This window comes from Syngnathus acus, chromosome 23 (genome assembly GCF_901709675.1).
Source record: "Syngnathus acus chromosome 23, fSynAcu1.2, whole genome shotgun sequence".
NCBI lineage: Eukaryota > Metazoa > Chordata > Actinopteri > Syngnathiformes > Syngnathidae > Syngnathus > Syngnathus acus.
In genome coordinates, this window is record NC_051107.1 from 5134147 (window position 1) to 5147229 (window position 13083).

Consider the following 13083-nt stretch of genomic DNA (forward strand, 5'->3'; position numbering starts at 1 on the left):
TAACCACTAAAATTGCATATTTTTCTTATATCGAATGGAATGGTGGTCAGTCAAAATATATTATTTTGACTTAACCCTAACCCAAAATATATTATTTTGACTTCTGAATTGCAAAACGTATCAATATAAAAATATTTGGCTCGCAAAATAAACAATCTGAGATACAAAAGTAAAATCCTGACGTGAAATTCGAATATGAAGTCTACTGTGAAATTCATGCATATTTATCTATATAGAGATATAGATTTATAAATATTCAGATTTATACATATGTGTGCACACAAGTTGTCAAAATGAAATGCACTATTGCATCGAGGAACACTTTTTGCAGCGTTCTTCCCCTCCAACAGACGAGAACCAGCGACTGTCAGGCATGACCGACAGCTTGACTCGACCAATCAGAGGAGAGATGCAGTGAGCTCCTCTGACGCAATTGGCTGAAAGCCTGGGAGGCGGGGATTAAGTCCCCGAACACTAATGACTGGTGAGGAGGCGGCGGCGCGTCAACTCGGTCCGCCTGACACTCGGAGGACGGGGAGAGGGATGCTGCCTCCGTCAGCCTGTCTGAGGACGCCAAGGGAAGGACACGCGTGAGCCGCTCTTTGTGTTTTCGCACACTTGGACTTTTTCAGAATTTTTGTTTTTTCGGGTTTGTTGGAGAGGAGCGCGTGCACGAAAGGACCGCACATTGTTGACTGGCATCTCGTCAGAGAACGGCGCACTTGACTGGAATATAGTCGCTGCTTCGAGATCCGCAATGTTCCAAACGGTAAGTTTACTTCGATTGAAGCTGCAATACAAAGCTTTTTTTTGGGTGTTTGATTCAATGCTGGGCGATTGCATGCGCGCACCGAACGCTGCAAGTTAATTAAAATAAAGGCTGTTTTACGTCACCTTATCAGCCATTTTTGCGTGTCCAACAAATAGCGCCTTGTAAAAATAAAAAAAATGCTGAAGCTGATGACGACAGTTTGGCCGCGATTGTGCGCTTTTTTTTTTTTTTTTGCGCAACTACGCATAACGCGCGTCATGCGAGCACGCACACGCGTGATCGACGTCGCAAAGAGGGCTTTGCTGGATGGTGCAAAGTGTGGAAGTGAAACGGCGCGCACTTGGATGTGTCCCCGGGTCGGGATTCACGAGCGCACACGTTTCGAAGAAATCCAATGATGGCAGCCCCCGCTCCTTTCTTCCTCCAGGGTTGCCACCATGTAAGTGCATTACATATTTGCAAGCTTTATTTTCCCCCGCCGCCTTGGGTTTCTTCCTTGGGACATGCACACACTACTTTCTCTATCGGCTGAACTGATTCGGATGCCTTTGTGTCGTGCACCCGATGCGTAATTAAAGCCGCCACTGTGAGGCATCTTTGAGCTCCCCTCAGCATCCTCGCTGCATGTGCGCGTTCGTGCACACCCACACAGCAGGCATCTGGCAAAAGAGAGAGAGAGAGAGAGAGAGAGAGAGAGAGAAAGTGCAGTGCGTGCGTGCTCTCTCGTCTCACAGGGCGTTTATCTCGCGCTTCTCATGCCCTCTTGGTCCAAAATGTAAGTCACCCAGTGGATGATGTGAAGGCAGGTGGAGCACAATGCTGGCATTTTGGCAAGAATACATTTGGCCTTCCCTGAGGGGGGGATAAAACGCACATTGGCATCACGTGGCACATTTAAATACTGAGGAAATCTTCATGCTTGCCGAGAGTCCTTGTTCCAAATGACCCTCCGGGGCAAGCAGTAAAGTCCGACAAGGAGTTTATGATTATTAAATGCATTGTTTCTCCTTGGCAGCGGGACAAAACAAAACAGTAGAGCACAGCACTAATGGCCTGCCTTCATTATTTTGGGCGCATTTGCTCCAAAACAAAATCAATATTACATGTCCACAACAAGTCATATGCTTAACGCGAGTGGCTCGGGGAATTGACTATTGATCTTGATGCAATAAGGTGAGCTTGGCTGTGTGTTTGTGTGTGGTGGGAAAAGATATTGTACCCGCAGTGGCCTTGTGTAGACTTGGGGAACGTCAATCACACTGTGGGGGGTTCGCTATTATGCATTTCTTTGTATGTAGAGGGCAGCAAGTCCCAGGAAGGTGATGAATGTTTTGGGGGCGGGAACTAAAAAAAAAAAAAAAAAGAATCCCAGGATATCTCCTACGTTTGGCGCCATGATAGTAACGAGATGCCGCAGGATCTCACGCCGGGTGAAATGCATGTAAACATATTCACGCTAAGGCTGCGGGGGGGGATCGCTGATAGCATCCTGAGCTCCCAAACAGTCAGAGAAAGACATTTAAAATGGAATAAGAGGGCAACAGGAAAGATGGAGTGCAGAGCTTTGTTCCGGAGATATTCGACAGGCTACATCAAAATGCCCGCAAACAAAAGGATGTATAAAAAGATTTTGTCACTGTGGCTTTTGCGAGACCATATCGAAAAGGTCACGGTGACATTTGATACCGCTTTTGTGTTGCGTGACTTATGCAATTTACTTTTGCATCTGGAAGCGGAACAATGCTCAATATAATCGCAAAAAATATCGTCAGTGCCGTAACAAAACTTTATTTATTAGGGGTTGTAATAAAAAAAACGATTTGAATCGGAATGTACTCGATCGAATCGGAAAATGGGTTTTGATTCATGCGATTGAATCAAACTGAATCAAGTCTTTCCACAGTTCTTACCGGAGAGAAATGCTACATTTACAATGCTAACAAGTTCATTCGCATATATGTAAATTGATAAACCTCTCGAACTGAGATGTATCCGACTCGTAATCCCACTGAATCGAATCGTTCCGCTTTCAAATTGAACGAGACCGTATTGAAATAGTTGAACATGATTGCAACATATGCCAAGCATGGGAAGACAACCTAGATAACATCCAAGTGCTTTTTCTACACGGTCCATCTGTTCTACATTCCGACTGCTACGTACGTACACAACACGGTGCCTTGGGCCTGATGAATCAATGATGAGTGTTCTCGTGCAGTGTTCAGAAACACAGAGTTGGAAGCAAGTTAAACCAATGAAGACTAAGTTGAGGTAAGTTTAGTACTTTCTTCAGAGAAAATCATAACTTTAAATGTAATGGAATTAAGTAGCCAACAGAGGGCGACATTGAATAAAAAAAAGTACAGCACAGATATCAAACTTAAGGCCCGGGGGGCCAGATACGACCCGCCGCATCAGTTGTTGTGGGCCACGAAGAAAAATTGCACATTAAATTCATGTGTCAATACGAAAATTACTAATCATTTTAAAAAAAACAGTTTTTACTATGACTAGTTATTAATCAGTTTGTTTTGTAGCCTATAGAGGCTTTGCAGCTGACGTCATCAAGCTACCCACATTAGCTTGGCGGCCATCATGGCGGTCAACTTTTCAGTGCCGGTCAACGACTCACACACGCTTTCTTGTTATATCTGCTGCTATTTGAGCTTAAAAATGCCGGATACCTGCTGTGCTGTTGGATGTAGCAATAGACGAGGCGATAAACCAAATCTTAGCTTCTATAGATTTCCGGCGAACATGAAAAAACGTGATAAATGGATCGCGGATATTCGTCGTGAACGATGGAAACCTACGATTTACACAAGGATATGCAATGAGGACTTCATATCAGGTATGTAAACAAACTATTCACCCCTGATTTGTTTCACAAAATGTGAAATAATACAATATGGGATGATACAAATATGATTGTTGAAAATGCTGGGTGCATTTTTAGAAAGGCAGCAAGAGCAGCAAGGCAGGGAATGGGATGATTTCTTCAGTTCACCCCCCCGTTTTTATTTTGTGTTTATTTTTTCATGATGCTTGAAAACGTTATCAATGTAAATATTGAATTATATTTATTGGTTAAGTTTTCAAGCCAATCAGATGTGGCATCATGCAAAAATAAACAAATAATAAAAATGGTAGCAACTTGAACAGACAGGTACAGTATCTGAATGATTTCACTCTATTCAGTTTTTTAATATGTCAAGTTATGAAATGCCATTACAAAACAAATCGACGAGGTAATTATAAATATCTGGATATGAGCGTTCAGGCAGGTCGGCTGTTGCAAAATGCTCGGGCGATTTTAGCATGCTTCTCGGTAAAAGGTACGGATCCGTTGTGCCAACAAGATTCAACTTCTCTCTGTGACGATTCTTGGAGTCTTCATCCAAATGCCTAACTTCGTTGGATAGCAAATCAGCCATAATTCGGAAGAAATCGGTGAAAACGTAGCGCAGAAATCAGACAATCCATACAAACACGTAGGAACGAGCTGACTAGTTGACCGCCAAGATGGCGGCATAACACAAAATCACGTGATAAAACCACGTGACTGCAAAGCCTCTATACTGTATATAAAAGACATGGCCCCCAAAAATACTTTGACAAATTCAACTTGCAGATAATCGTTATTTTCCTCTGCTTTCAACTCCCACAACAAAGAGAAACACCTGAAAATATGTAAAAAAAGAAAACAAACAAAAAAACTGTTGCCTCAGGGCAACAACACAAGATCTCTTTCAGATACCATCATGTTGGTCAAATTTGAAACCACATCAAATGCATATAACAAAATTGCTATGAATGTATGAAGGCCAAATAAAGTTGCTCTGCATTGGTGCATAATTCTTTCTATCATGGCAACTTCAGGCCGGCGGCGTGTTGACCTGCCATTTATTATTCGTATGAATACAGATAGCTGCGCATCTCCGAGGCAGCACACTTGCCACATTTGCACCTGCAGATTCAATTTGGCTCTGACTTTGAGGGATACGCCACTGGCGCCCCCCCCCTCCCCTCCCCTTTTCATTCTGGCTAGCAGCAATACACGGGACATTATGCAGATTTTTTGTCAAGAGTGAGTGCGATTATACCGCCACAAAAATGACTGTTGGACTGCTTGCTATGCTTTTGACCTTATCCGTGGCACCCTTAAGGTGGATACCTTGGTTTAATAGATGCAGTAAATTAGAAAGAACCCCAACGGTTCTCTACTATGTGTTTTACACCATCAGCGAATCGACGCTTGTATGTGTTTGCGTAACGCCATTAATGCAGCGCTAGCTAGCGTTCGATAGCATTGCGTGTGTACTTTGAGCCCAAGGGCAAGTCGTATCCAGGGAAGGGCTTAAAAAAAAAAAAAAACAGACGGGGGTCCTGTGGTTAATTTGGAGCATTGATTTTTGCATTAACGATCAACTCGCCAATGGCCTCCTCTGTACAAGGAAGGAAAAGCGTCCAACGCCAGCATGCACACGGATTGCTTCATTATGCATACATGGCGCCGCAAAGAAGGTTTCCCTTTAATGGACCTCCTTCTTAGCTTGGTGAAAGTATAATAGTAAATCAATAAGGTGAAGGGCAAAGGGAATGACAGTGAAGCCTCGCAGCGGTACCCACCCACCGAGGGGCTTAACCAGAGGATCGGAAGTGGCTTGGTCACGTCAAGTCAGTGTTACACACGTATGGCGTCTAGAAATGGAAATATTAGAGATGCACTTATTCAATATTGTACGTTCAATTCAAAGCCGTAGCTCAACATAAGGCCCGGGGGCCAGATACGGCCCGCCACATCATTTTATGTGGCCCAGGAAGACATTCATGTGCCAATACTAAAATTACAAATTGTCTAATTATCTTTATCCTGGCCTTATTCCACCTTAAGGAAGTTCATATTAGGGCTACTCACATTTTCTAAGGAAGCACCTAACAACAAATTCATAGTCATGAACTCCCCCACACCTTGGTGGAGGCTCCATCCAATATGCTGCTCGTGGAGGAGCATTTTAAGGATAATTGTTTCCCCCAAGGACAGATTGTACTATCAATTACGAGATGGCCTACCTCTTGATCCACGCCGACATGAAGGCAGGTTCCGTCAGAGAGAAAGATCCAGATGGTCCAAAGTGAGCCTGACTTGTAGCTGCAGAAGGAAGCAGAAAGCAGCCCGACTACAATTAGTACTAGAAACTTGTGCAGACATAAAAAGGTTTATTGGAATCAAAGTAGACAGGCTGAAGCTGGTTGGGAAAGGCAGATGAACACATTGGCTCATTAGTTCAACAGAGCTGTAATAAAAAGGATTTGAATAGCGAGAGAGGGCGACTACAAACTCCAAAAAACACTTTCAGCACCACTCAGCAGAGGCAGAACCTTATTTAGATCATCAGTGTCAAACTCGAGGCCCGGGGTCCAGATTAGGGCCCGCCACATCACTTTATGTGTCAAATTTTGCATCGACCTTAAATTACAAAATTGTCTTCCCTTTAAAAAAAAAAAAGAGATATTTCTTGTAATTTTTATGACCTTTCGTCTTTTTAAAACATTTTTTACTCGTCTCTGACACCCCTGACCATTCAGGCCTCCCCGTGGGCCAATACGCTCACCACCAAAACCGACGTTTTCCAAAGTCGGACAAATTCCCGCCACTTGGCGTATTTTGTATCGTATAAGTCATTTAATTTTCCTTTTTTTTTTTTACAGGTACTGTAGGTCACCCTGTAACCACACGGGGCACAGATGAATACCCAACCTGCGGCAAAGCAATCATCTTTATGTCCTTGCTCCACTAAATCTCATCCAAGCCCCATGAAGCCAGAGGGAAGATTTATAGCCCTTTTCAATAAACAGCATAAAACAAACAGTTCTGCCCGGTCGTTGGGCGACATGGCCGACTTGAGTCGGCCAGCAGGCCTGAATTAGTGCCGCAGAGCCACCCGGACCAACGCTTTTGTGCCCCTGGTGTGAACACTCATTAATTTAAAGTGGTCATATCTCACTGGTCTCCAATCAAACTGTATTTGTGCCATTACTGTCCAGAACAGCCTCAGCGCATAATGGAGGTGGCCCAGTGGGAAAGGAAGTGCGAGACGCTGCCAAGAGATGAATGAAAAAGCTTTTCACCTTGAACTGTGATGAAAACTCATCCAATTTCAGGTTTATCATGATTAGCCTGACACAACTGCAAATGTGAGCACAAATGGTCCGTAAATGGTGTAATCTGGGCGCGTATGTCAAAAAATCAAATTGCCCAATAAAACATATGCCCGAGTTATATTTTAAAAATAAATAAATGAAAAGGCGACGCGCAACACAAACAAAACCGCAGGGATTCCGACACATGCCGCACGAATGATTCCCTTCTTGTTCATCTTTTGACACCTGGGAGCTCGTGTTAGCTCCATGACTGAACACCTGAGACTGACCTATAAAAGACCTCTTTCGGCTTTTGTGCAAATGTCAACGCTGTAATGTGTGTCAAGTACTTTCAAGATTTTTAGCCGATAACTACCGGCTGTTGATGATGTAACGCTCGGTTGGAGATTTCAATGACTTTCCTGTAACAACTTACACACATCGATCTTGTATTTGCCTTTCTAACATAACATAACATAACATAACATAACATAACATAACATAACATATAATTTATAATATAATATAATATAAATATGTAATATAAATATATAATATAATATAATATAATATAATATAATATAATATATAATATAATTTCAGCCAAATGTAAATTACGTCTCTATGTCGGCAATTAAATTTGCTAGATTCAAGATTGAGTTTGAAACCAGTGCCTGCACTATTTGTCACGTCCATTTCCAAACATATCGTCGATTATCACCGAGAGCAACGCGTACTCATTTATTGCCAAGGAATTGTGTTTGCAAGACACACCATCTTGTAAATTGTTAGTTAAGCCGTCCTAATCCCACCCTACATTTAATCAATGCGGGCCAGATAACGCTGAACGTTAAACAAAAAAGGGGTAATGATTCCTTCTCTCAAACAGTCACAAAATACAAGTGAGGCATTGCTCCCACTGGCCGAGGTGTCCTGGGTGAGGTTCACTAAGTAGTTCATGTCCACAATGAAGCTCAGCCTGTTCTATCAGAATGCTTTGCAGCTTATTAAAGTGCCCGATTGCTTTAGGAAAAACCACTTCAAGTCGTCGTGCACCATCCACTGCCTGAACATTCCCCCATCCCTTCCACTTCTCAGCGAGTGCTGGAGCAAAGGTTGAGAAATGAACCCCTGGCACGGCAAACTGCAGCATTTCTGCAGCGTTCGTGGCCATTTATTTATATATTTTCATTGTTGGCTATTTTATTCGCCGCGTCTCCCTTGTGACCACTGAGGTGGAAACAGCGGCTGTGATGAAATGAAACCATTTTTCTTTTCTGGTTCTGGCTTTCCAGCCATCGTCATACTTGATCCTCATTTTATCGGGCCCGGAATATCACAAGCACCATCAAAACGCATCTCTTCATTATGAGGCATTTACAAATGTCACGGTTACAAATTCAAGTCTGAGCCGTGGCCACGTGACGAGGTCATAAGGTCACGGAAACAAATAGAGGACGAAACTGGATATCGTAGAGGATATTTGAATGCAAAAAAAATATTTCTTGATAACAGCACGGCATTAACAGGGTTTGACCATTTGATGATGTATTTATTATTATTATTTAAATGTATTTATTATAGTAGAAGGATAATATCAGTGTGTCTATTTATGCTGACATTGCGAATGACACGTGACAATTGGTTGTAATTTGCAAACAATCAAGACGTAAATATTTACCCCCCCCACGTGCGCAGTTTGTGTTTACAGGGCATTCCGTGTCTTTCTGGTCAAGAATGAAAAGCAAATTCATTTGATTAGCCCAATGTAATGATGGCCGTGACATTAATTATCCTCTATTACAAAATGCGTCTTGTTAGCTGTTTGCAACCGCAAACGGCACTCGGTTCAAGCTTGCACTTTCCCCCTGGCTGCCTGTCGACTTGTTGCTATGGTGACTGACATATTACAGAGATTTCCAAGGAGCTTGCCATGCGCCTAATATTTAAGCCGCAGGACGTCGGCCAGTTGGGAATCCTAATAAAGCTTCCGTTTTAACCAATAACAGACTGGCATTAGGGCAAATGGCATTAGGGCAAATGGCATTTTCAAAAAAAAAAAAGAAAAAAATGCCCAGAAGGTCAAGCATTTTTAAAAGCATGGCTCTGTTCTAAAGTGAGTGTGAATAAACGTCAACATATATCACTATGCCCTAATAATAAATGTCAACACGTCCAAATGGTTCGCCCCGTTACATGTTATTTCGTCTCGCTGATTCATGGCTTGTTTCTTGTCTTATAGGTTGGAATGGACCGGGCAGTGGATGACAATCAACCGGGACATCTGTCTTTCTAAAGAGAAGGAGAGATTTTATGGATGCTCCAACCCAATTCCTCTGGTCTACCTGACTGCAGTCTTGGCCCTGCACCCTGACTTTGAGTGATTAGCAATTGCCTCCAAGGGCAATTGCACAGCAAGACAAGAACAACAACAACAAGACGAGTCTCTTGAGAGTTTTTCCGGGGAGCTCTGCTGCAGTGGAATGTGGAGGTGGCAGGGCTGGTGAGTCATTCACCTCAGCAGATGCAACAAATTATTCATCACCCGTGAACAGCTAAGAATACATAATTTAGGAGGACCAATTTCCGACCGGAGACCAATATGAAGGACGTGTCGTTTGTGGATCGTCTCTTTGTCGGCTTGGCCGTGGCTTCTTTTGTTGTGGCCGTTGATAAACGGCCGGACTGCCCCAAACTTTGCGTATGCGAGGACAGACCCTGGTTCTCCCCGAGTTCTGTATACATGGAGGCCCAGACTGTTGACTGTAATGATTTGGGACTATTTAACCTGCCGGAGAAACTACCCGTGGGTACACAAGTACTGTTACTGCAAACAAATAATGTTGCAAAAATAGACAAACCCTTGGATTACCTCGCCAACATCACCGAGATTGATTTATCGCAAAATAACATCTCGTCCATGAACGACGTCCATCTCGGGATTCTGTCTCAGCTTCTGTCGCTACATATGGAGGAGAACCGAATACAAGAACTTCCCGACCGATGTCTGGCGGAGGTGGCGAATCTTCAAGAGCTCTATCTCAATCACAACCTCATCTCCTTCATTTCCAAAATGGCTTTCCAGGGTCTCGGCAAGCTTCTACGACTCCATCTCAATTCTAATAAGCTGAAAGTGATTCGCAGAGAGTGGTTCCAACCCATGCGCAACCTGGAGATTCTAATGATTGGCGAGAATCCCGTGCTTTCTATCGACGAGATGAATTTCAAACCTCTCGGCAGCCTCCGCAGTCTCGTTCTCACCAGAATGAACCTGTCGCAGCTCCCCGACAACGCTTTGGTCGGCCTAGATAACTTAGAAAGCATTTCCTTCTATGATAACACTTTCCCAGAGGTGCCGCATTCCGCCTTGAGAAATGCAAAAAACTTGAAATTTTTGGATCTGAATAAAAATCCAATTGCCAGAATACAGCGAGGGGATTTTGTGGACATGCTGCATTTAAAGGAGCTGGGGATTAATAGCATGCCGGAGCTTGTCTCCATCGACAGCTTTGCCCTCAATAATCTGCCTGAGCTAACCAAAATAGAAGCCACCAATAACCCGAAACTATCTTACATTCACCCCAACGCGTTCTACAAACTGCCGCGGCTGGAAACGCTCATGCTCAACGGCAACGCTCTCAGTGCCCTCCACAGAATTACCGTGGAGTCGCTGCCAAATCTCAGAGAGGTTAGCATGCATAGCAACCCCATTCGCTGCGACTGCGTGGTACGCTGGATGAACATGAACAAGACCAACATTCGCTTCATGGAGCCCGACTCGCTCTACTGCGTCGAGCCTCCGGAGTACGAGGGCCAGCATGTCCGACAGGTTCACTTCAGGGAGATGATGGAGATTTGTCTGCCGCTCATATCTCCCGAAAGTATGCCCGGGCATATCAGAGTACGGAGCAGGAACTCCGTGTCGCTCCATTGCAGGGCCTTTGCCGAACCAGAGCCGGAGATCTACTGGATCACCCCGTCCGGGAATAAAGTCATGCCCAACACGGTTTCCGATAAGTTCTACATGCACCCGGAAGGGACCTTCGACATCTACGACATCACCGAAAAAGAAGCGGGTCCTTACACTTGCGTCGCCCACAACGTCGTCGGAGCCGATCTTAAATCGGTTTCCGTCGAGGTGAACGGATATTTCCCTCAACCCGCAAACGGTTCTCTGGATGTCAAGGTCAAGTCGGTCGAGACCAACGCCGTCCTGGTTTGGTGGAAGTCGAGTCCGGGCACACTGGCTCCAAGTATTAAATGGTACGCCCTGTCAAATGCTCACCATCCTGCCGCTTCCTTTTCCACCAGGGTGCCCTCTGACATCCAAATCTACAACCTTACCCATCTCAGCCCTGCCACTCAGTATATAGTATGCGTGGACGTCCGCAGTATCCATTACAAGCATGACACCAAATGTGTCAATGTCACCACCAAGGGATTAGAGCTCACGGGCAAGGACACGGAAAAATGGGACACGGCGCTAATCACATCCTTTGGTGTGCTCCTAGCTGGAATTTCACTGGGCTGTCTACTTATTTATGTGTCTCTGAGGATCCACCAACTTAATGGGGATTTAAGGAAATGCGACTCCAAAGCTTTGCTGTTACCGACGGAAGCTTCAGACGGGCGCCCGACTTTCTTTCGGTTTTCCGGTAGGGTGCTGCCGAATGGTGTGGAAGTGAAAGCGACGGTCATAAACGTATCTGACAATGCCTTTTAAGGAGCTACGCCGATTGGACTCGACTACAGGCAGGTTGGACGACTACTGTTTAAAAAGCAACCCCATTGCTCAGATACTCTACGATTGGACTGGGATGGAACAATGTCAACTGAAAATCCCAGTCCAAGAACTCAGCCGATGGGGTGGCTTAGCAACTACGACGTACATTGACCGGTCGGACGAGGCAATTTACTGCCAGAAGACGGAAAACACAGTTGGCGGAAACAAAAGTTATGGAATGATCACGAGAGGGAGGGTCAGATCTATTGTAACTGACTGTTCAATTTGTTCAAGTTGTGGAACTGTCTGTGTGGTCCCAAGCAATACCGTCTGTGCTTTGTCAAACATCCATAGGCGAGTTAGCGAAACAATAATAACACCTGTCTATACCGGGGTGGGGGTGGGGGGGGGGTTTAGTAGATTAGACAAATAACAGTGGTGTAAAGCCTTTTGATGAAACATACCCTCTTTTGTATTTAAGACAGATGAATTTTTTTTTCATGGAACTATTGTTATATATTCTATTATGTTAATGTTACCACAGCTCCTCTGTATCGCAGCAGTTTAAATAATTGGCTTGGAATTTTAGGCAAGTGGCTGACTATGTTTGATTACAATGTCACATTAAACTTAATGGAATTCTGCTACAAAATTTGCTATCTTGGGAAGAAATGCTCTGTAGTTCTCTTTTCAACTATGACTAGGGGGGGGGGTTGGAAACGGACTACAACAAGTGTGGTGGCCGCTATGCTATGGCCGGTAAAAAAATGTCGTCTGGAGTACCCTGGTAAGTGCCTAAAAAAAGAACTACATGAAGAAGAATTAACGGGAATAAATATGTTAGTAGCAGCAAAAAAAAAAAAAAAGAAAAAAACATGACTATGTACTCATTGCAGAATCGCAAGCTATTCTCCAGTATGACGTGAAGAATACCCTGTCAGTATTTTTAGCAAACATATTTAAAAAAAACAAAAAAACTATTTCGTTGTTGCTTTGGGTGTAAAGTTAAAAGCCATTTTTATATTATAACTGTTCTATATGTGATTCACGGGCACAACAGACTTATTAAGTAAAGTGCTAAGAAAAAATAAATAAATGTCATTGTTTCTTTTACAAACAACTGCCAATGTTTGGTCTTTTTTTTTTTAAATTCTCATTCATTTGTCCCAAAATGATTTGTACCAATTGGTGACGCTACTAGCAAAACTTGTCGGATAAAATACGGACATCAAGAGGGTTACTTTTCGAGTTGTGTGAATGTCTAATATTTTGCTGTTAAAAAGTCAGACGACGTGAGAGAGAAACAAAAAGTGGCAATGCTTAGTCACGAACAAAATGTCCCTGTAGTCTGAAGAGCACAGCAGGCAGGAGTTGCACGGGGGCGTGATGGAGGCCATTCAAAAAAAAAAAAAAAAAAAAAAAAAAGCTCCAGGACTGGCATTTT

At 43.6% G+C, this 13083-nt stretch overlaps 1 protein-coding gene across 1 annotated transcript; it reads left to right on the plus strand.

Annotated features, from left to right (window-relative positions):
• Positions 1-502: 502 nt before the first annotated feature.
• On the plus strand, positions 503-12759 carry LOC119117182 (leucine-rich repeat neuronal protein 3). The gene is made up of 2 exons (XM_037243327.1): positions 503-769; positions 9159-12759. The coding sequence occupies exon 2, from the start codon at positions 9519-9521 to the stop codon at positions 11637-11639; it is 2121 nt and encodes a 706-aa protein (XP_037099222.1). The 5' UTR covers positions 503-769; positions 9159-9518; the 3' UTR covers positions 11640-12759.
• The last annotated feature ends 324 nt before the right edge of the window (positions 12760-13083 follow it).

What these genes read in the sequence shown, in the direction of transcription:
- LOC119117182 (XM_037243327.1), top strand. Translation starts at nt 9,519, where the DNA reads ATGAAGGACGTGTCGTTTGTGGATCGTCTCTTTGTCGGCTTGGCCGTG.